Raw genomic sequence first — 21,933 nt, forward strand, 5'->3', positions numbered from 1 at the left:
GCGCTGTCTCAAAGAAGCGACTGCAGAAGTGAGGTTGGTCCTTCAAAGTAGCGACCAACAGTTTCCACTAAAAGGACCTGAGAGGGCCGGTCTTTCTGATGCATGAATGCTGCTCCATCAAGGTCGTAAATTGTTAGGCCTTGAATAAATTATTTTCCATCACGGTAGTTGAGTATGTTTTTGATTTTAAAATTTTAATGAAAGCATCGCGAGAACGTTTTACTGTCGAGCATCATGGTCTGGTGAACGTCCGGCCGGTCAAGTTCTGATCATTATTATAAATTGTAGCCCAGTCGGACCGGTAGAAAACCCGTTTTGTGTTCCATTTTCGATGCGACTCTGATTCTGTGCGGCAGCCAGGCAGCATGATGAAAAATTTAATTAAACTCATAAATTAAACATGGAATATATACAAAACACTTCCATAAATTATTTATGCATAAACTTTTTCGCGCAATATAGTCATTGCTGTTTCGCAGCTCTTCCTACACCCAGTCCCAATCCTCCGGTAGGCTCTCGTTGGGAAGTGATTCACTGTGGCATCATAACCGGACTAAATGAGGTGTATCCAGAGTTAGTGCTTTTGCGGCACGAGTTACTGAACGCCAAAAGTTGGTAGGGTATCGTTTCGCCTGCTCTCCGATAAGGGATTGGCGCGATGGTGATTTGGTGGGTTGGTGGTCTGGGATGGGTTAATTCTCATGGAAGTGATTTGAATTAAACGTTGGGGATTTCAGTTGCATTGATATGGTAATTGTGCAATCGTGAAAATTTTTCCGGGTATCAAAAGAAAATTTAAGTATTTTAGTAGCATAAGTGTAAGAACTGTACAATAGCCATAGAAATCAGGAGTTTTTGATTGTAAACGCGCATAAATAAAAAAAAATTGTTTGTTCAAATGTTATAACAAAAGTTATTTTGTGAGAATATTTCCTGGTAGTGAAAATTGGCGGCAGGCCTCGACACCTTCCGGTCGGCTCATTGAGGAGGCTAAGTCTACCGCCCAGGACTACAACGAGTAGATCGCGGCGAAGCGGGAAGCTAAATGGCACCTGCTATCGTGGCACAATTGGGAGCTTATTAGTTCACGAAACGGTACCGAGAGAAATTCCGCCACCTTCTGTAGTCCTTGACTGATGGCAAACATGGACTGGAGACTAGGGGCAGATCACTTGTGATGCATTTTTAAAAATCAATTAAATTAAATGCATTTCTTTCCATCAAAATAGAAATTCATAATGTATTTTGCGTTGCGTGTAAGACGTCAAAACCCTACAAAAAAACTATCCCTACATTCAACAAAACGTCGAACAAAGTGAATCAGCGTAGGACGTTTGTTAAACAAACTTTTCTGAGAGGGAGTGCAAAGTTGATGCCAAAATGGAAATTAAATGCATTTTTTTAAATTTAATGCAAATTTATTATACATTCCTAGAGTGAGCTGCCCCTAGACTGGAGAGTGTGCGAGAAGTATCCCCATAGCGAGCACCAGGCGATTCGCTACCGCATCGGCCAATGGATCCCTGCTGCAGAACGGAGAAGGACAACCGGCGAGCTAAAGTGGAAGAAAAAAGTCTTTAACAAAAACCTCTTTGATGAGTCACTTCGGCCAACAGCGGGGCCAAGTACGTTGATGCGGCTCATCCAACAAGAATGATTGTGACGACTTGCGACGTTACAATGCCACGAAAACTGTAGCCATGTAGTAGACGTCGTGCAGCTTACTGGTTAAATGAGTAGCTCAGTACGCTACACGCTGCTTGTCTTAGAGCCAGAAGGCGGGCTCAGAGAGCAAGATCTTAAAGTAAGAGAGGAGCGTAAACGACGTTTCAAGAAAGTAGGGGCGTTTTAAAACGGGAGATAAAGCTTTGCAATCCAGTTTGTCATAAGTAGCTGTGCTGAGTAGCAGACGCCAATCCCTAAGAGACGCGTACTGAGTCGTCATGACGAAGATGAGGGTCCGTAGACACCAGCTGAAATGTGCCTGGGTAAGCTAAAGATAATCGTGTAGGGTCTCTTCCGGAGCACGATCCAACTACCTGGTCACCGACACCGTACGACAAAGAAGAAGGAGCAAACACAGCCGAGTGGCAAGCGACTAACGACGAGCTCAGAGAAGCGTCGATGCGAATGATATCAAAGAAAGCCCCGGATGGAATACCAACCGTGGCGCTGAAAGCTGCGATCCTGGCATATTCGGACATGTTCAGAATGATACTGCAGAAGTGTTTAGATGATGGCAATTTACCCGAAATGTGGAAGGTACAGTAGCTGGTGTTGCTGTTAAAGTCAGGGGAAGTCACCGGGCAATCCAGCCTCGTATAGGTCAATGCCGCAGCGCTGCACAGAAGAATGAACCAGATCCTGAAGAGCTACTTCCAGAGCAGTTTGCTGCTGTACAAGACGAACGCAGGACAGAAGTCAATGCGTGTCGCAGCGGGAGTTGTCCTCAGGGCTCCATTCTCGGTCCAACTCTTTGGAACGGGATGTACGATGGGGTCTGAACACTTCGGCTGTCCGGGAAAGTTAAAATCGTGCATTTCGCGGACGACGTGTCACTAACGATGATGAGTGAGATACTTGGGTAAGTGGAGGTGGCGCTGACGGAGACAATAGACGCGATCGAGAGCTGGATGAACGAGGTCAAGCTGCAAATAGCTCACCACAAGACGGATGTGTTTTTTTTTAACAATGGAGAATACAGTTTACGTACTTGCCCAGTACACGTGCTATTGGTAGATGCCAAGCTACCACACGGGGTGTGCTGGGGTGTGTCAGGCTCAACCAGGGGGCCATACCGACTAAACTCCATTGGGCTCCGCCATCTTTCCCCAGGAACTACCTTTCGGCATTACTTCTGAGGGGATGGCAGTACTTAACGTACTCGCTCACTCGTGCCTGACATTCGCACTCACGCACGCCCTATATTCCTCTGCCACGCCTCGAGGTGTCAGTAGCGATAGGTACCAGCAATATACGCTACATTACAACCCTCCCATCTCGGCATGGGCAGACCATACTTCCGTCTATCATCCGCCTATTCACTCGCTCTATCGTCATGCATCGGCGTGGCTATCGCGGTTTCCACCGCTGTGCCACTCTTGCCTCAGCATAAGCAGACCATACATTCATTTCTCCGCGCATAACCCATTCCGCTCTAGCTAACCAATCCCAAATTAGTCATGCTCATCGCCTGCTGCTCGACGCGCCATGTTCTCTGCAACCTGCAGGCAATCTGAGTGGTAGCAGTCGAAACTGCGTGCCACTTCTCCACCCCTTGGCACATCCCCTGTATAAGGGTATCAGGGGTTGTGTCCCAGCCGCAGACGTCTAGAATAGCTCCTCTATCGACGTCGAAACGGGGACATACGAATAGTATGTGCTCCGCAGTTTCGTCAACACCTCGGCAGTTTGGGCAGACTGGGGCCTCAGCGTGCCCGAACCTGTGGAAGTACTGTCGGAAACAGCCATGGCCTGACAGGAATTGTGTCAGATGGAAGTGAACTTCCCCATGGGGTCTTCCCACCCAGCTCGATATGCTAGGTATCAGCCGGTGGGTCCAGCTACCTCTCGAGAAGTTATCCCATTCGCGCTGCCATCTGGCGACCGAGGTCACCCTGGCACCATCGCGGACTCCCCTAATGCCACGCAATTCGAAACATTCTTCGTCTTCCCGGATGACCAGCCCAACTGGCATCATGCCCGCTATCACGCAGGATGCATCGTGTGATACCGTGCCGTAGGCAGATATCACTCTGAGACACATCAAGCGGTAGGTGCTCTCCAGTTTGCGACAGTAACCGGTTACTTCCAGTGCACTCGCCCAGGACGGACCACCGTTCCTAAGGATAGATACGGCGACACCTGCCAGTAACCTATGTCTACTGGCGCATACCTTATAGCTATTGGACATCATCCTCGATAATGCCGCAACAGCCGTCGAAGCCTTCTTGCACGCATAGTCGACATGGTTGCCGAAGGTCAGCTTGTCGTCTATGATGGCCCCAAGAAACTTCAGACTCCGTTTTGAAGTTATCTCGACTTCTCCCGCTTGGATAAATGCTTGTTGTACCGACTTACGGTTATTAACAATAACCACTTCCGTCTTGAGGTGGGCGAGCTCTAGGCCTCTCACGCTCATCCATTCCGCAACCATGCTAATCGCGTGTGCCGCCGTTAGTTCTACCTCGGGGATTGACTCCCAGTAGACCGCCAGGGTGACATCATCGGCAAAGCCGACGATTTTCACACCCGGAGGGAACTTTATTCTCAGAATCCCGTCGTACATAAGGTTCCCTAATACCGGGCCCAGGATTGAACTTTGCGGGACTCCTGCGGTAATAGAAACACTTCTCTGACCGGCATCGGTCTCGTATAATAGTACACGGTTCTGGAAATAAATTTCCAAGATCCGGTACAGGCCCACCGGCAGACCAAGCCGGTGTAACGAGAGCGCGATGGCATCCCAGCTTGCGCTGTTGAATGCGTTCTCCACATCAAGTGCCACTAACGCACAATATCGAATACCTCGCGTTTTCCGTTGGATTGCTATATCGGCAGTCCTTACCACTGAGTTGATAGCGTCCACCGTGGACTTGCCCTTTCGAAAACCGAACTGATTACTTGACAGGCCATCCGTACCTTCTGCGTGTGGAGTTAGCCTGTTGAGGATAACCCTCTCAATCAATTTGCCCGTCGTGTCAATCAGACAGATTGGTCTGTACGCCGATGGATCACCCGGCGGCTTCCCGGCCTTCGGCAACAGTACCAGCTTCTGCCTTTTCCATCTATCCGGAAAACGGCACCCGTCAAGGCATCTCTGCATAGTCAACCTGAACATGTTCGGGTTCGCCATGGTTGCTGTCTTGAGAGCGCTGTTTGGGACTCCATCAGGCCCTGGAGCTTTGTTCGCTGCTAGAGAATTAGCGACTGCAAGTAGCTCTTCATTCGTCACCGGGGCCACCATGCCGTCTGTACCCAACGTGCCTTACGGCGCAGGGGGCCAGGGACTTATGGCTCGGGACGGGAAGAGTACTTCGATAATTCTCGCCAACCGCTCTGGAGACCATTCGAGGACTGAGGGGTTCCCCTTTTTTGCCATCACAATCCTGTAGGCATCGCCCCACGGATTCACGTTGGCATCCTCGCACAAATTGTCAAAACACGCTTTCTTGCTGCTCTTGATGGCCTTGTTAAGGGCCGATTTCACAGCTCGAAACACTTCACGTCGGTCCACTCTAACCTCCTCAGTGCGGGCTCGCTGCATCCTGCGTCTAGCGTGTAGGCAAGCTGATCGTAGGGCTGCAATCTCTGCACTCCACCAATATATCGAACGTCTGCCATTTCTTGGCAGGGTTTTCTTCGGCATAGTGGCGTCGTACACGCGTGATAGGACAGCTACCAGCGCATCCCCGCTTAGACTGTCGGTGTTGGCCTCCAGTCCCAGAGCCGCGGCGAAAACTTCGCTGTCGAAGTGATTGGACTTCCACCCGCGTCTCTGACAGAGATTACCCGCCCTCGGATGCTGCACTCCATAGTTGATCCTAAAGCGTATTGCTAGGTGATCACTATGGGTGTAGCCCTCGTCTACACTAAGACGGATGTGTTGTTGGTCAGCAACAGTAAAGCGGTTCAGCGGATGCAGATCGACGTCGCAGGGCACGTGATTGCATCGAAGCGTGCACTGAATCAATTGGGAGTGATAATCGACGACCGGTTAAGCTTCAACAATCATGTCGATTACGCCTGCGAACAGTCAGTGAAAGCAACGAACACTATAGCGTGGACCATGCCAAACGTCAGCGATTCGAAAGCAGTACGAGACAACTGTCATCTAGTGTTTAGTTGTCGATACTACGATATGGGGCTCCTGCCTGGCGCGTGCGTCGCAAGAAACCAAGCGGAACCGCGCAATGCAAAACAGGTCGTTCCGGATGATCGCCGTACGAGTCGTGAGCGCTTACTGAACAATATCATCGGAGGCAGAATGCGTTGTCGCCGAGATGATCGCCATCTGCATCACTCTGGCGGAGAATATCGAGTACTACAAAAGAAGAAACTCCAGAAATGTTAGAAAGATTGTGAGAATCCCTTCGATGGTGATGTGAAAGCAGAAATGGGATAAGGCGGTTGCTTTCTCCGATGAACCTATCGGCTCACCCCAAACCTGTCGACGTGGGTCAGTATAAAATAGAGAGAAGTGAACTTCCACCTGACACTGCTCCTGTCGTGGCACGGCTGCTTCTGGGAGTATCTTTATCGGTTCGGGCACGCAACATCACCATTCTGTCCGGAGTGTGAAAACGTCGAGGAGACACCGGAGCATACGGTCTTCGAATGTCCGAGGTTCGGAGCGAAATGTAGGGAGATGCTTGAAACGGGAGGACAGAACATCAACCCGGATACTGTCGTCCACAGATTGACAAGCGACGGAAACACATGGAACGCGGTCAACAGAATTTTGACGCAGATCATGAACACGGAAATGGCGTGATGAACAGCGAGCAACGGTTTCGAGAAAGCCATCAAGGCCGGGAATCTCTCCGCCGGAATAGGCAAGATCCATCGCCTTGTCGAGTAGTCTGCGAGAGACCAGCAGGTGTGGGTTGTCGGGGCGTCAGCGAACTGGACGCCACGCTCCACTCGAAAGCGCCGTATCGACCACGGCCCCCTACTGGTTGGCCCGATAGCAATATAACGAAAACCAAAGAATAATCGGTATCGAGAGAAGTTCTTGCGACGGGAAACTCTCCTGCTGGGTAAGCTAGATTCACTGCCGAGTAGACCGCGACGAGATATCATCAGTCGCGGATCGTCGGGGCACCAATGCCGTCAGGTAGTGTCGAGGAGGAGTCAGGTTTCGTGCAAGAGTACTTGTTTTAGCGGGTCTGGTGGCTGCCCAAACCCGTTACCTGAGTTGTCGGTTTTTGTACATTTTTTATCCTGGTCAGGATGTTTTTGAACATTTTTTCTGCACTCTAAAAAGGAAAAAATGCAGACATTTTTCGATCTTGACGAACTGCGGGTCTCGGTTGAGAAATCAGTTTTCAGAGAGATTGCATAGGCTTTCTTTATACGAATGGCACGTGTCCAAGGAAAACTGTTCCCGAATGGTTGGTTTTTTTTTTTTTTTTTTTTTTTACAATGGAGAAGACCTTTATGTCCTAGCCCAGTACACGTGCTAACGGTAGGGTCCAATCTACCACACGGGGTGCACTGGGGGCGTGTCGGACTCGAATGGTGACCAGCCATTAATACCGACTAAACTCCATTGGGCTCCGCCATCATTCCTCCCAGGAACTACCTCTCGGTATTACTTCTGGGGGGATGGCTGTACTGAATGTACTCATTCACTCTCACTCACGCGATCATACATCCTGTATGAGGCTTACTTGGGTGCTCTCTAAATCACACTTTGATTCACTCTCAAACACTCCCACATGAGGCTGACTTTTGTGCTCACCTTTTACGTTCCATGCGAGGCTGACTTGTGTGCTCACCTTACTCATTCCTTGCTAGGCTTACTTTTGTGCTCGCCCTACCCATCCATGTGAGGCTGACTTGGGTGCTCACCCTATCACCTGATTCACTCTCAATCGTGCCACTCTATTGTACCTTTGTCACTCCCTCTGGCATCCCATGTGGGACATTTTCCTTAGGCCCCACTTCTGACATACCATGCGAGGCTGACTTTTGTGCTCACCTTTTTCATTCCTTGCTAGGCTGACTTTTGTGCTAGCCTCTACCAACCTGTGAGGCTGACTTTTATGCTCACCCTTAACATGCAATGTGAGACTGACTTGGATGCTCACCCTTTCACTCCTCTGCCACGCCATGAGGCATCGATAGCTTAGTTCCAACATACTACGCTACGACCCTCCCGTCTTGGCATGAGGCAGTCCACTTATACGCCTATACACTCACTCTTCTGTCTTGCTTCGGGGTGGCTGGGTTTACCCCTTACGCGGTTGCCATTCGCTGCGCCAACCTACCTCGGCATGAACAGACCATTCACTCTCTTATTTTGCGCTTGGCCTTTTTCGCTCCAGCTAACCAATCACTAGTTAGCCGTGCCCGCCGTCTGTTGCTCGGTTCGCCAGATTACCTGTAGCCTACTGGCAATCTGGATGGTAGCAGCCGAGACTGCGTTCCACTTCTCCACCGTTTGACACATCCGCTGGATAAGGGTATCCGGGGTTGTGTCCCAGCCACAGACGTCAAGCATTGCTCTTCTTTCGACGTCGAACCGATGACATACGAACAGTATGTGTTCGGCAGTTTCATCTACACCTGGGCAGTCCGGGCAGACTGGGACCTCCGCGTGTCCGAACCTGTGGAGGTACTGACGGAAACAGCCATGGCCTGACAGGAATTGTGTCAGGTGGAAGTGAACTTCCCCATGGGGTCTTCCCACCCAGCTCGATATGCTAGGTATCAGCCGGTGGGTCCACCTACCTTTCGAGGAGTTGTCCCACTCACGCTGCCATCTGGCGACCGAGGTCACCCTGGTGCGCTCGCGGGCTCCCCTATTTCCACGTAGCTCAAAGCACTCCTCATCTTCCCGAATGACCAGCCCGACTGGCATCATGCTCGCTATCACGCAGGATGCATCGTGTGATACCGTGCGGTAGGCAGATATCACTCTGAGGCACATCACGCGGTAGGTGCTCTCCAGTTTCTGTAGGTAACTGGTTACCCTCAGTGCTCTTGACCATGACGGGCCGCCGTACCTGAGGATAGATACGGCAACGCCTGCCAGTAACCTACGTCTACTGGCGCACACCTTTGAGCTGTTGGACATCATTCTCGATAGTGCCGCAACAGCAGTCGACGCTCTCTTGCACGTATAGTCGACATGGCTGCCGAAGGTCAGCTTGTCGTCTATAATGACTCCGAGAGACTTCAGACTTCGCTGTGAAGTGATCGCGACTTCCCCCACATGGATAACTGCATGTTGTGCCGACTTGCGGTTGTTGACGATAACTACCTCCGTCTTATGATGAGCGAGCTCCAGGCCTCTCGCGCTCATCCATTCCTCCACCGTGCTAATCGCGTGTTCTGCGGTTAGTTCTACCTCAGGAATTGACTCCCCGTAGACCTCCAAGGTTACGTCGTCGGCAAAGCCGACGATCTTGACCCCAGGAGGGAACTTCAGTCTCAGAACCCCGTCATACATGAGGTTCCATAGCACCGGGCCTAGGATCGAGCCCTGCGGGACTCCGGCGGTAATCGGAACCCTTTTCTGACCGGCATCGGTCTCGTATAGCAGTACGCGGTTTTGGAAGTAACTTTCCAGGATCCGGTACAGACCCACCGGTAGGCTAAGCCGGTGTAACGAGAGCGCGATGGCATCCCAGCTTGCGCTGTTGAATGCATTCTTCACGTCAAGTGTCACTAACGCACAGTATCGAATACCTCGCCTTTTTCGTTGGATCGCTATCTCGGCAGTATTTATCACTGAGTTGAGAGCGTCCACTGTGGACTTACCCTTCCGAAAGCCAAACTGGTTGCTTGACAGACCGTCCGTACCTTCCGCGTACGGGGTGAGCCTGTTGAGGATGATCCTCTCAAGCAGTTTGCCAGTCGTGTCTATCAGACAGATTGGTCTGTACGCCGATGGGTCGCCTGGCGGCTTCCCGGGCTTCGGCAACAGCACCAGTTTCTGCCTTTTCCATCTATCGGGGAAACGGCACTCGTCAAGGCATCTCTGCATAGCTAGCCTGAACATGTTCGGGTTCGCTATGATCGCTGCCTTGAGAGCGTTGTTCGGGACTCCATCCGGCCCTGGAGCTTTGTTCATTGCTAGGGATTTAGCCACTGCGAGTAGTTCTTCGTTCGTCACTGAAGCCACCATTTCGACCGTGCCCGCACTGTCTCGTAGTGCAGGTGGCCAGGGGCTTGTGGCTCGAGACGGGAAGAGTACTTCGATAATCGTTGCCAACCGGTCCGGAGACCGTTCTGGGGGTGAGGAGCCCCCTTTGGTCTTGGCCATCACAATCCGGTAGGCGTCACCCCACGGATTCGCGTTGGCACTCTCACACAGGTTGTCGAAACACGCTCTCTTGCTGCTTTTAATAGCCTTGTTAAGGGCTAATTTCGCAGCTCGAAACACTTCACGGCGGTTCTCTCTTGCATCCTCGGTGCGAGCTCTTTGCATCCTACGTCTAGCTCTGAGACAGGCTGACCGTAGAGCTGCAATCTCGGCACTCCACCAGTATACCGGGCATCTACCGTTTCTTGGCAGTGTTTTTCTCGGCATAGTGGCGTCGCACGCGCGTGATAGAACAGCTATCAGCGCATCCCCGCTTAGACTGTCGGTGTTGGCCTCCAGTCCCAGGGCCGCGGTGAAAGCTTCGCTGTCGAAGTGATTGGACTTCCACCCGCGTACCTGACAGGGATCTCCCGCCCTCGGATGCTGCACACCATAGTTGATCTTAAAGCGGATTGCTAGATGATCGCTATGGGTGTAGCCTTCGTCTACCCTCCATTCCATGCCTGGAGCCAGACTCGGGCTGGCAAAGGTCAAATCAATCCACGCCTCCACTCCGTTTCTACGGAATGTACTAGCGGAGCCATCATTAGCTAGCACAGTATCGAGTTTCGCAAACGCTTCCATTAGCGCTTGACCCCTGCTATTTGTACAGCGGCTGCCCCACTCCACTGCCCAAGCGTTGAAGTCTCCCGCTATTACTACCGGTTTCCGGCCCACGAGGTCCGACGAGAGCCTGTCGATCATCTGGTAGAACTGTTCTATTGGCCACCTTGGTGGGGCGTAGCAGCTGCAATAGAACACACCATTGATCTTGGCAATCGCCACACCCTCGGCGGAGGGGTGTATTACCTCTTGAACCGGGAACCTTCCCGTTGTACAGATTGCCACCATTCCAGACCCGTCCGACACCCAGTTGCCGTTGCCGGTAGGGATGCTGTACGGGTCTGATAAGAGGGCGACATCTGTCCTCGACTCCGAGACCGACTGCCACAGCAGCTGCTGGGCTGCTGCACAATGGTTAAGATTTAGCTGTGTGACTCTCACGGCTTCTTCTTATTTAACTCGCCGAAGGGACACGAAGGTCCGCCCATAGCATGTTTATGGGCTTGCTTCTTAGCGGTGCAGATAAGGCACTTATATGCCTTAGTGCACCCCCGCTCTTTATGCCCCTCCTCGCCGCATCGACGACATAGCTTGCTCCTGTCTAGGCCTTTGCATTCGTAAGCTTTATGGCCGGATTCTAGGCACCGATAGCACCTGTCCACTGAAGGCGGCTGGGGTATACTAATAGGGCATACCGACCAGCCGATCTTCAGCTTCCCTTTCTCGGTTACCTTTTTGGCATCCGCATTGAGTAGCCTGAGGTAGGCTACTTGGGTGCCAGAGGGTCCGTCCCTCAATCGCACAGAGGCCCGCTCGATTGTGACGCCGCAGCGCTCCTTGACGGCTGCGACGACGTCTTCTGCGGTCGCGAACTCGTCCAAGTGCTTGCACTGGAGAGTTGTTTCCGCACCTAGCGACCTGATTTGGGCGCCCTCGCCAAGGACCTCTTGAGCCAAGGCCTTATATATTGCACTTGATTGTGCGCCTCGCTTCAGCACCAGGAGCATCTCTCCCGTGTTGGTGCGTCTTACGCTACGCACATCCTGCCCAAGGGCCGAGAGGCTTTCGGCCGCCTTCATCGATTTAAGGACATCGGCGTATTTGTCCTTGTCGGTTTTTAACCACAAGGCTTCGCCTCTGTCCTTGGCCTTCCTCGCAGGCCGCGGTACCTCCGGTTTCGGTGCCGGCTTTTTCTTGGTAACCAGCGTCCAGGGGTTTGAGCCCCCCTGCCCCGGTCGTGCCGGGTTGCTGGTACCATCGCTCTCCGCAGCGAGGTCACTCTCGCCCTCGCTTACCTCACCCAGGCGGCGTTTGACCTTGACGGTTGCACGCCGAGTGGTGTCGGTTTTGGCACCCTCGCCTGGCGACTTCCTAGGGCGCTTCGCATTCGATGCCGTCTTGCGATTGCCCTTTCCCTTTCCCTTCGAGGGGAACTCGGTCGCCGCTCCGATCGACGTGGCTGCTCCGTAGAAGGTGAAGGCCACTGTCTGTGAACCTCTATCGACCTTCTCTCTTTCCTCCCTATTGGAGGCCACTGTCTGGGTTTCTCTGTCGGGCCTCTCCCGACATTCCACCCTCTCAACATAGGCCTGCTGTTCCTGTCTTGCGACACGAACAGCTTTCCGGAGCTCCAGAAGGCTCAACTTCAACTCCTTGGCTATGTTCTGCTTTGCGCTAGCAAAGTCGATTATAGAATCGAGTTGCTTCGCTACTTTGCGCATCGCAGCTATTGGTCCCTCCGATGCATTGGTAGGGGTATTGCCTACCGCTGCTGGGGGGTCACTGGTGCTTTCGGGTGCAGCACTCATCGTTCCACTACTCTCCCCACGGGGGGGAGACCTCGCCAAACCACCTCTTGCGAAGGGGTTTGGCACCTCCGTCTGTTTATTTTTATTTTTATTTGCCTCCATGTATAGTCCCACGAGTAGCGCGAGAAATATATGTCCGCCACGCCAGAGCTCCGCATTAGCGTGGTAAGGGACGCTTACTGTGGGGGTTGCCCAGGTACCCCACAGGCTCCGTTAACGATCGAGCATCTTTTTCACCCCCTCGATCACTCATCCCTCGGCACGGGTCGCTTCACGCCTTGGAATTGGGGTTATGCCCTACCTTGCTTTACGTGGTGATCTCGGCCCGGATCATCACAACCATCCTCCTTTACCAGGGCTTTGGACCTGTAGCTCTGGATCTCAATAGTTCCATGTACGTATGTTATTACAGACATGCTACTATTGGGATCCGTCATTCGCTAGCGGAGTTAATGGTTGGTTCCATGGGCAAATCTGACAATGGTCCCATAATAATTAGATGTCTCAAGATGCAATTCCAAGAATATTGATACCCATATTCTTAGAGTTCTACGAATTGATAATTAATAATTACAAATCAGTGTATCAAGTTAATAGACAATGATTATCGAACAGTTCCAAAGGGAATTCGGCCAATTCGTGTTCAAAATGATATAGGGCTCTATTCTCACCGTCACCTCACCTCACCTCACTTGAGTCACCGTCACCTCACTTACCAGTCACCTCACCCACGAAGAGGTATTCCAAGACTCACTTTAGGTGAGGTGACTGTTGGGTGACCGTCGTCACCCAGGTGACTCTCAGAATAGCAATTTTTAAGTCACCTCACGGAAATTGTAAAATGACTGCTAGGATCACTCAATCACTGACCCGGATATTTCGAAAGTGCATTGTATCGATTGATTGATTGGTTGGCATTTTGAAATCCAAGATGGCGCCATTTTGAAATCCAAGATGGCGGCTTCCGGGAACCATAAAATACTTAAAACCGCCATCAATATGGGTGTCATTTGAAAGGTATTGATTGGTAGAATGCGAAAATTGACGATTGGCGCCATTTTGAAATCCAAGATGGCGGCTTCCGGGAACCAAAAAAACACTTAAAACCACCATCAATATGGGTGTCGTTTGAAAGGTATTGATTAGTAGAATGCGAAAATTGACGATTGGCGCCATTTTGAAATCCAAGAGGCTGCGTTTGGGTTCGGTGGACAAGCTAGCTGGCTGATCGACGGTTACAGGACTTGAAGGGACCCGCCCTTACACGATTTACTGCTCATCAATTCACATCGATCTCAAGTGTGAGTTTCCAAAATTTGTTTGTCTAGGTTATGCTTCCGCGGCTGCTTTACCTGTCGAAGTATTATCCATCAAAATGCACAGATTTTCAAAGGGCCTTCGAACGACATTTTTAACCGTCTATGTGACACACATTTAATTGTACATTATCGGGTAATTATTTACTTTAGGTACTTTTTCCCCTGTAAGTGGAAAACATATTTTTCTTTCGTGAATATGCTACATTTGTATTCTAAAGTCATAAAAAGAAGGTGGAAGGACGACATTTCTAAAGTTTATTCATGAACTTCATAAATAAGTTGTACCGACTAACCCAACTTGCAGTGATATTGTGCTGCAGAAAGTGAGGTTCTGGAGGAAGTTGATGTAATGCCACATAGCCGAGTCCAAGCATCCGAAGAGGCACAAAGCTGCTGAGGATCCGCAAGACGAGGTGGCCGCGTACTCGTCATCGTAAACGCAAGCAAACCTGTGATCCACTCGTTTGCCCGGTATACTCAAACATAGGGGCTATCCTTAGTTTAAGCTAGCTTCGCCCAAAAGCTTGTTTTAGGTAGCACAATAACCCTACGAGTAAGGTTAGTAGATACAACTAATTTTTAAGCCCTTTGATGAATTTGATGAAACTACAACACTAAACTAGCATACAAGAAAAACGTGTTTTCCGTGTACAAAGAAAGAAGTACATAAAGTGACGAAGTGGCAGCACTGCCGAATCTCTCGCAAGTGATTTTGTGTTCCTCCCATAGTTTGCAAAATTTTGCAGTGAAATGTAATATATTTGATAGGAAATCGAAGTTAATCGCTCGGTAGGTCGTTTCTCCTGTTGTGTTATGTGTTGGTAGACAAAAGTATTGTTGGAATAGTGTAATTTGACGTAGTGATTTTATCGTCACATCACAATTATTTTACTATGTATGTGCGCGAGCTACCAAAAAAATGTTCCCACTTAGCATCGACAGCGCCATCTGAACTTGACTAGTTGATGCAACGATTTCACTGTTTCCCAGTTAAACTCATTCCGGAACCGGTTCGGATATCTGAATGGAGTCAGTACCCGGTCAAAAAAAATACGGACTAAGATCGTCAGGCGATTTTAATAGTTTGACGTTTGACTCAACTCGCCTGTGCTAATTGCCCCTAGGAACAAATGCTATTTGCGAATGCGATTTAAAGGCAATTTCAATACTTAGACGACAAATTTTCTGGCGGCTGCAATGGACTTGGTTGTTTTTGCATTTTTCAAACATGGCGGTTAGTGTTATCCACATTATTCATATTATTTATCTTATTAATTCAATAATTTTTTTATTGTTTTATTCATGTTAATTGTTTCATTTGTTTTAATAATTTTATTAAATTGTTAGTTTTTCCCAGTTCATATATTGTTCAGTTTCTTCATTTTATTAATTCGGTTTAGTCAGTTCTTTTAGTTATTGGATGACAGCTTGAAGCAATTTAGTTTACTCTCTTAATTTCATAACTTTTTTAATATTGTCTGATTTTCATTTGAGCTAATTTGATTTGTTTTATTAATTTGATTTATATGGATCATTCTATCCATTTTATGAATAACTTTTTTTTGTTTCATAATTGTTTGGATTTTTGGTTTGTTTTGTTATTGTTTTTTAATTTATTCAGTTTATTATACGTGTTATACGTGCAGGACTCGAGGCTGTGCTTGTCTCACATATAGTTGCTTGCCAGCTTTGCGTGCGTTTGGCAAATTAATGAATAATACAACAGTTATATGTATGAGAGGTGTCTCATCCCACTGATGGGTGGATTAAATCGGTTTTATGTATACATGTGTGTATATATGTTTATGTGTGTATATGCACATATAAATTTTCAAAAAATGGTTGCATTATACACGGGATTGTTTTGTAGTGTACATATATAATCTATTAATGTGAAAAACTGATACTTCTGGATAGAAGTCAGATCTTTCTCCAATTACAGCTCCTTGGAGATCTCCAATGGAACAACTTACACAAGTCCAACAGGCAGTGACACCAGACTAGGAGAAACGGAAGCACTGAGGAAAAGGCTCCGGTTCTCGGTTCTTTTTTATTATTTCCCCTTTTCTTTCTTAAATAAGCAGGAATTCAAGAAATGTGGATGAGAGTTAAAGGAGACATAAATGGAAGATATGAATGAAGGTAGAAAACTGAAAAAATGGTAAGTTCTAGTACACATGTGTTATGTTATATATACAAATTGAACCATTATAATAAATACGCGTCGATTTCCTGCTTAAATGGAATCGAAAGTTTTACTGTAATGTTACAATCCAATTGATACAAACATTACAATAAGGCGGGGCTAGTTGATGGAACGATGACCTCGGAACATGTCTGGCACTGTACACGAAATGGGTCATCGGAAAGTCAATTGAGCTAACACCTTCCTAAATCCGTGAACCAAGTTATTTGCATGAATGTTTAAATACATGCAAACATCTTTTTTCTGTAAATCACTACCAGCTAGTGGGAGATAGGAAGGTTAACACACACACACACACACACACAAAGAAAGAAGTACATAAAGTAAACAATTACCCATTATAATCGTATGTATTGTATTAACCGGATGTCGCAATATTTAATTCAAAATGATTTGAATCGCAATCTTTCTTCATTACTGCAGACATTTAATGGAGATTACGATTATTTCGTTTAAAATCAGAGTAACCATCCAGGAATCCAAAATGTCTCCAATCATCATAATCGACAGTATTCCTAAACTTATATACTGCAATCGCAAACAAATGGTGTTCCACGTGAGTTGATCTCGTGATTTGACCGTGAAACGCCAGAAGAGATCAATAAAAAATTAGCTTTTTTAATTTAAAAAAGCAGCAAATTTGTTATCTAGTCAATACCAGGTAGGGTGAAGTGCCTATTTTCACCATACTAAGGAGGGCGCCTCACTGATTCATTAATTACTCGGCCTACAAACAATGGAATGCGTACAAATTGGCATCAACAGCTTTGCTTCGTTGTTAAGTACCAAGATAATAACATACATGCGCTGAAAACAGTGAAATTATCGTGTTTGAGCGCAACGAAAACACGAATCGAGTGCCCCTATTGTTGCGCTACCATTTGACCCAATGCGTTAAACAAAGATGACAGACACTGCTCTAACCAACGGCTTCAAATGGGTAGCGTGATAATAGAAACAGCCATAATGGGCTCATCACCCTGTTAGTCATTCGATGAGAAGTTATTTGACAATGTACTGGTGGATCCTTCTACGCGCAAGCAGAAGAACTCCCCCGAATAGCGTCTTTTGCTGATCAACCTCGTTTGATGTTGAACCGAATCAACGATTTTGTCGGATGTCAAACGCACCCGAGAAACATCATGAGTACACAAAAACATAAATAATCAGAAACGTCTCATTGTCCGCCTAATCATTGCTGCATAATTTCCATTTTGCTAGTTTCAAGAAGGTCGAGATCTTTCCAACATTCCAGCTCAATCTGCCCGTACAACTTTTACGTCTTATTGAAGACAGACGTTTTGTATTAATCATCTGCGTAGCAGTATTTACAAAAGGAAAGTGCTCCAGAATCAACAAAACGATTGAAAATGAGTTCCATCGAAGCTTGGTTTAGCGATTGCGAAGAAGAGAAGGCTAGTGATTTAGCTATTCGAAGAAGAAGGATTCGCGATGCATCCAATCCATTGGATTTGCCAGATGAAACGTAAGTACTCCAACTTCACACAATCATTGTATATGTCTAACATATAAAATATATAACTTCTCATTCACAGCTTTGTACAGTACTTCCGTGTGTCCAAAGACCTATTTTTGTACCTGCTAAACATATTGGAAGCTAAGATCAATCCACCAGTTGGGTCACAAGCCATTCTACCAATTTTTAAACTATCCGTTGCCCTTAGATTTTTTGCAGAAGGGGGATATCAGAGAGGAGCTGGCAACGATTTGTTTGTTGGAATGGCGCAACCAACCGTTTCAAAGGGGCTAAGTGAGGTGCTGGATATATTTGAAGCAGTTGTTTGTCCACAAGTCATCAAATTTCCATCAGGAGATAGCGAGAAGAGCAGTATAAAACATGCATTCTTCCAAAAAACTGGGTTTCCCGGTGTGATTGGGTGCATTGACGGCACCCATATCAAAATTGTAGCACCTTCAAAGGACAAACACCTGTTTTATAACAGGAAAGGATTCTATAGCATTAATGTGATGTTGGTAAATAAGCTCAAACCAAAATTGTAATCGGAATTGACTGGTTATCGCAGAAATTTCGGCTCAAATGAAACAACCGTAAGGCTGTGGTAATTATGCTGAAATTCCGGCAGAAACCGGTAGGGAATCCGGCTGATTTGACGGGGAACATCTGTTTCTAATTTCATTATTGCGCGTTTGACACCAATTTGGACTAAGGCCGAAGGTGTGCTTTGCAATGCGGTAGCGCTAAGCGAAGCGAATGCGTTTGAACTATCTCTATGGAGTGCGCATGTAGAACGCGTACGGGGTGAAGCGTTGGCGAACGCGGCAAAAGACTATTGGGATTTTCGATTGATTGACACCGGTGTAGTGGAGTGCACTGGAACTGCACCATTTTTGCACTTTCTAGCAGAAATGCAGAAAACATGGTATGTTCCATTGACACTTCTGCTAGAAAGTGCAAAACTAGTGCACTCCACTACACCGGTGCACATCAATCGAAAATCCCATATGTAAGGTGTTCAGACGCGTCCGCAAGCGCTTCGCTTTTCACTTCAGCTTGTCATCGGCCTAAGTGTGCACACTTCTTAAAAGGGTGGTAAAAGTGCAAGTACACGTCGCATCATCTAACTCAAGGAACAAGTGCACTCTAGGCACTCAGACGATTAGATGCACATGTACACTTTTATCACTTTTTTCAGAATGGTGTACAGTGTACTCTAATATGATAGTTAATTTGTTGTGAAGTTAAAAAAATAATCTTATTTGTTTTTCAGGTATGCGATCATACATTAATGATTCGCTACGTTGATGCTAATCATCCAGGGTCATCTCACGATTCGTTTGTGTTTAATGCCAGTTCGTTAAGTAGTTACCTAAACACTAGATACGAACGGGGTGAAAGAAATACCTGGTTGCTAGGTAAATATAAACTGAATAAAATTAATCAAGCATACTAATAAAAAAAATTTCAACAGGTGATGCGGGGTACCCTCTTAAACCATTTCTGATAACACCATATCGGACCGGAGCAAACGATGAAATTGAAAAACTTAGATTCAACGAAAAACACTCTCGGACTCGGATTACTGTAGAGAGATCCATCGGTGTTTTAAAGGCAACTTTTAGATGCACATTGGGTGCACGAGAGCTGCACTATGGACCAGAAAAAGCTTCTCAGATTGTAAATGTTGTATGTGCATTACACAACTTACGAATCAAGTTTAATATTAACTTGGACGAGGCAGTTGACATTGAAACAGATAACTCATCAGAGATCCCATCTACTTACAATGATGATGATAGAAACGCTAACCGAATTAGAGATGACCTACTGAACTCATTTATGTAAGAGTCAAATAGTTTCGAAAGATTGAACTGACGGGGTGATACAAATACATGAAAATGATTTAACATTTCTAAATGGCGTTTAATTTCATTTCATTCATATATAAAAAAATAATAAATATAAGTATAACAAAAAAAATTAAAAAAATCAGTTAGTATTCGTTTCGAATTCAAGTTTTTGGCGTTTCAATTCCACGAGCTTAAGCTTAATTTCCAATTCTTGGATTTTGGATCTTTGCATTTCTTTGTAATTGTCTTCCTTCAGTTTCAATTTTCTTTCTTCTAGCTTTAGCATCTTTTCTTTTATGTAATACGACTTTCTGGCATAGCGTGCGCAATCTTTAACATTTTCTACGATTTCTTTTAAATACATAGTTTGTTCATTCAAAAGATTTTTTCGATAATCGTCTGTAGTACGCTTTTGTGTTTTGCGCTTACAATGTTTATCTCTAAGTAATTCGGCCTCGTCAACTACATTTTCAACTGCCTCTATCTCGTCAACTGGATTTTCAAAGTCTGTCGGGTAATTTTGCTCCAAATAATCGTCAATATCAGATTCGTTCTGCAAAGGCTCAACCGGCTCGGTTTCTTCGTTTTCTTCATCGGATTTCTTTTCTTCGTCTATTTCTGGCATTCCAAAGACTGGACCTATGAAGAGAAAAATATTATGCTGCTATTAGTATCAAGCAATGCCTTTTCATAATTTTGAACATAGTAGAAAAAGATTTACAAATAGAAAGTGGAGGTTTTATCTCTTGGGATAGGTACAATAGACAATGTAAAGTATTTTTGTCTAAGAAGTACACCGTCGACGGTGTTCACGTTACCAAGCGTTGAGCTTCCGATTCTAAGTTTTAACGTTACCTGTGTGGTCTACAGTTCGCCTTAACGATAGCATCTCCGAAACAGATTCTTCCAGGGGTGAAAGGTGGAGCATTTTATTGGGACCACCACCTGTGGCACGGGCTTCTTTTTTATTATGGGCCAGTTTCTTTTTTGTACCCAACTTCAAATCTGTCCAAACCTAAAATTAGATTCACACATCTTGAATTTGTTTATTCAACATTATAGCAAATAGCAAAAAAATCAATCAGCTGCTAGTAGTATCACACGCTGTTCATGTTCCTCATGTATCTTGAGAATAATTCTTGAGAACGCCTCAATAAGCGGCCATCTTGGAAAACGAAAAAAGCAGTTTTTTCTCGCACCGTTGAGAAATTCTTCATGAAAATGAACCAATGTATGCGGGGCACTGCTAGAGTATTACTGATCAATTTTCATGAATTTGTTTTTCCAATGGTGTGAGAAAAAACTTTTTCCGTTTTCCAAGATGGCCGCTTTTCGTAGCTTTCTCAGTTGAATCTTTATCAAATACATTATATTGGGAATCACTATATAATTTATTTTGTTAATTCGAGGAACATTTGTGACATTTGCATCAGCAGACAATTATTTACCTTTTGCCATTCCTTCGTGCTTCTTATTGGCGGACCCAGGCTGTTTAGTTTCGACGCTATTTTATCCCATGTATTTTTGTAATTTTGTTTAGAAGAAGCAAATTTTGCGCCTTCGGCAACTTGTTTGTTTTTTTCCATGTAAAAAACGAGTTTATCAAACTGTATTCGCGTTGTGACTTTCATTTTTTGCAAAGAAACTACCAAAAAATACAAGTGGATGCTAAATGTTCTATTTTTATACACAGACACGCTAATTGAATGAGACGCTGAATCTCTGAATAACGAATGAATCTTTTGTTTACAGGGAAGCCAGGTAATATTTTGTGAAATCTGTGCGCAGCCTGTGCAAAAATCTGTACAAATCTGCGTTTAAGTTCAACTGAGCACGCCTCGACAATCAGCCATCTGGGAAAACGAAAAAGGCAGTTTTTTCTCTCACCTTTGGGAAAATCTTCATGAAAATGAATGAATGTATTCGGGGTATTGATGGACTATTACTGATTGATTTTCATGAAGATTTTTCCAACAGTATGGAAAAAAATCCTTTTTGCATTTTCCAAAATGGCCGCTTTTCTAGGCTTTCTCAGTTGAACCTTAAGGAAAACATACAAATTTGTCTCAAAACATGTAGTGGCGACCTTTTTTGTTTATCGCGCTACTCAAAAATTGAGCACGAGATCAAAAATTGAGAAATCTGTGCTAGTCTGTGCATTTAAACAGAAAACTGGGAATCTGCGCATTAAAACCTAAAACTGTGCAATTTTAGAAATCTGTGCAGAATATTGAAAATCTGTGAAACAACGCTGGCATCCCTGTTTGTTTGCCATACCCAGAAAACAAAATGGCGGCTCGGTGGATTAAACTAGATGCTGGCGATCGGTAGGCTATTGAAACTTTGTTCTTGGCTACCCACCATAACCCAGTCACCATGGCAAGCAGAAAGTTAGCAAAAGTTGAGCAAAGCGAAATTGTTGCTGGCAGAGTTTCTGCGAGCATTTTGCGCGATTTGTGCGAGAGTTCTGGCAAAGAATTCGCTCAAATGCAACAACCGTTTCTGGCAGAAGCGGTTAAACCAACCGATGATGCTCACTTTTATCCAGAATCCAGCCAGGAATGTACGACCAAGATCTCTGTACGCTTCCTGCCACATCTTTGTCAGATGTTTTGCTCGATTCGTGCTAAATTCTACCAGGTAGGGATTGCCAGGATCTTTGCACAGTTTATGTCC

The 21,933-nt window shown here is 46.3% G+C and overlaps 2 protein-coding genes across 3 annotated transcripts in view; one reads left to right on the plus strand and one right to left on the minus strand.

Moving 5' to 3' along the window:
* LOC131677543 (cytoplasmic polyadenylation element-binding protein 3) overlaps positions 1-21,933 on the minus strand; it is a 1,053,225-nt gene that overhangs the window by 452,534 nt on the left and 578,758 nt on the right. The gene's annotated exons all lie outside the window — the stretch shown is intronic.
* Positions 17,287-19,280, plus strand: LOC131677547 (putative nuclease HARBI1). The gene is made up of 4 exons (XM_058957427.1): positions 17,287-17,413; positions 17,484-17,922; positions 18,678-18,822; positions 18,879-19,280. Exons 1-4 carry the CDS (start codon positions 17,298-17,300, stop codon positions 19,250-19,252), a joined length of 1,074 nt encoding a protein of 357 aa, XP_058813410.1. The 5' UTR covers positions 17,287-17,297; the 3' UTR covers positions 19,253-19,280.

This window comes from Topomyia yanbarensis, chromosome 1, assembly GCF_030247195.1.
Source record: "Topomyia yanbarensis strain Yona2022 chromosome 1, ASM3024719v1, whole genome shotgun sequence".
Lineage (NCBI taxonomy): Eukaryota > Metazoa > Arthropoda > Insecta > Diptera > Culicidae > Topomyia > Topomyia yanbarensis.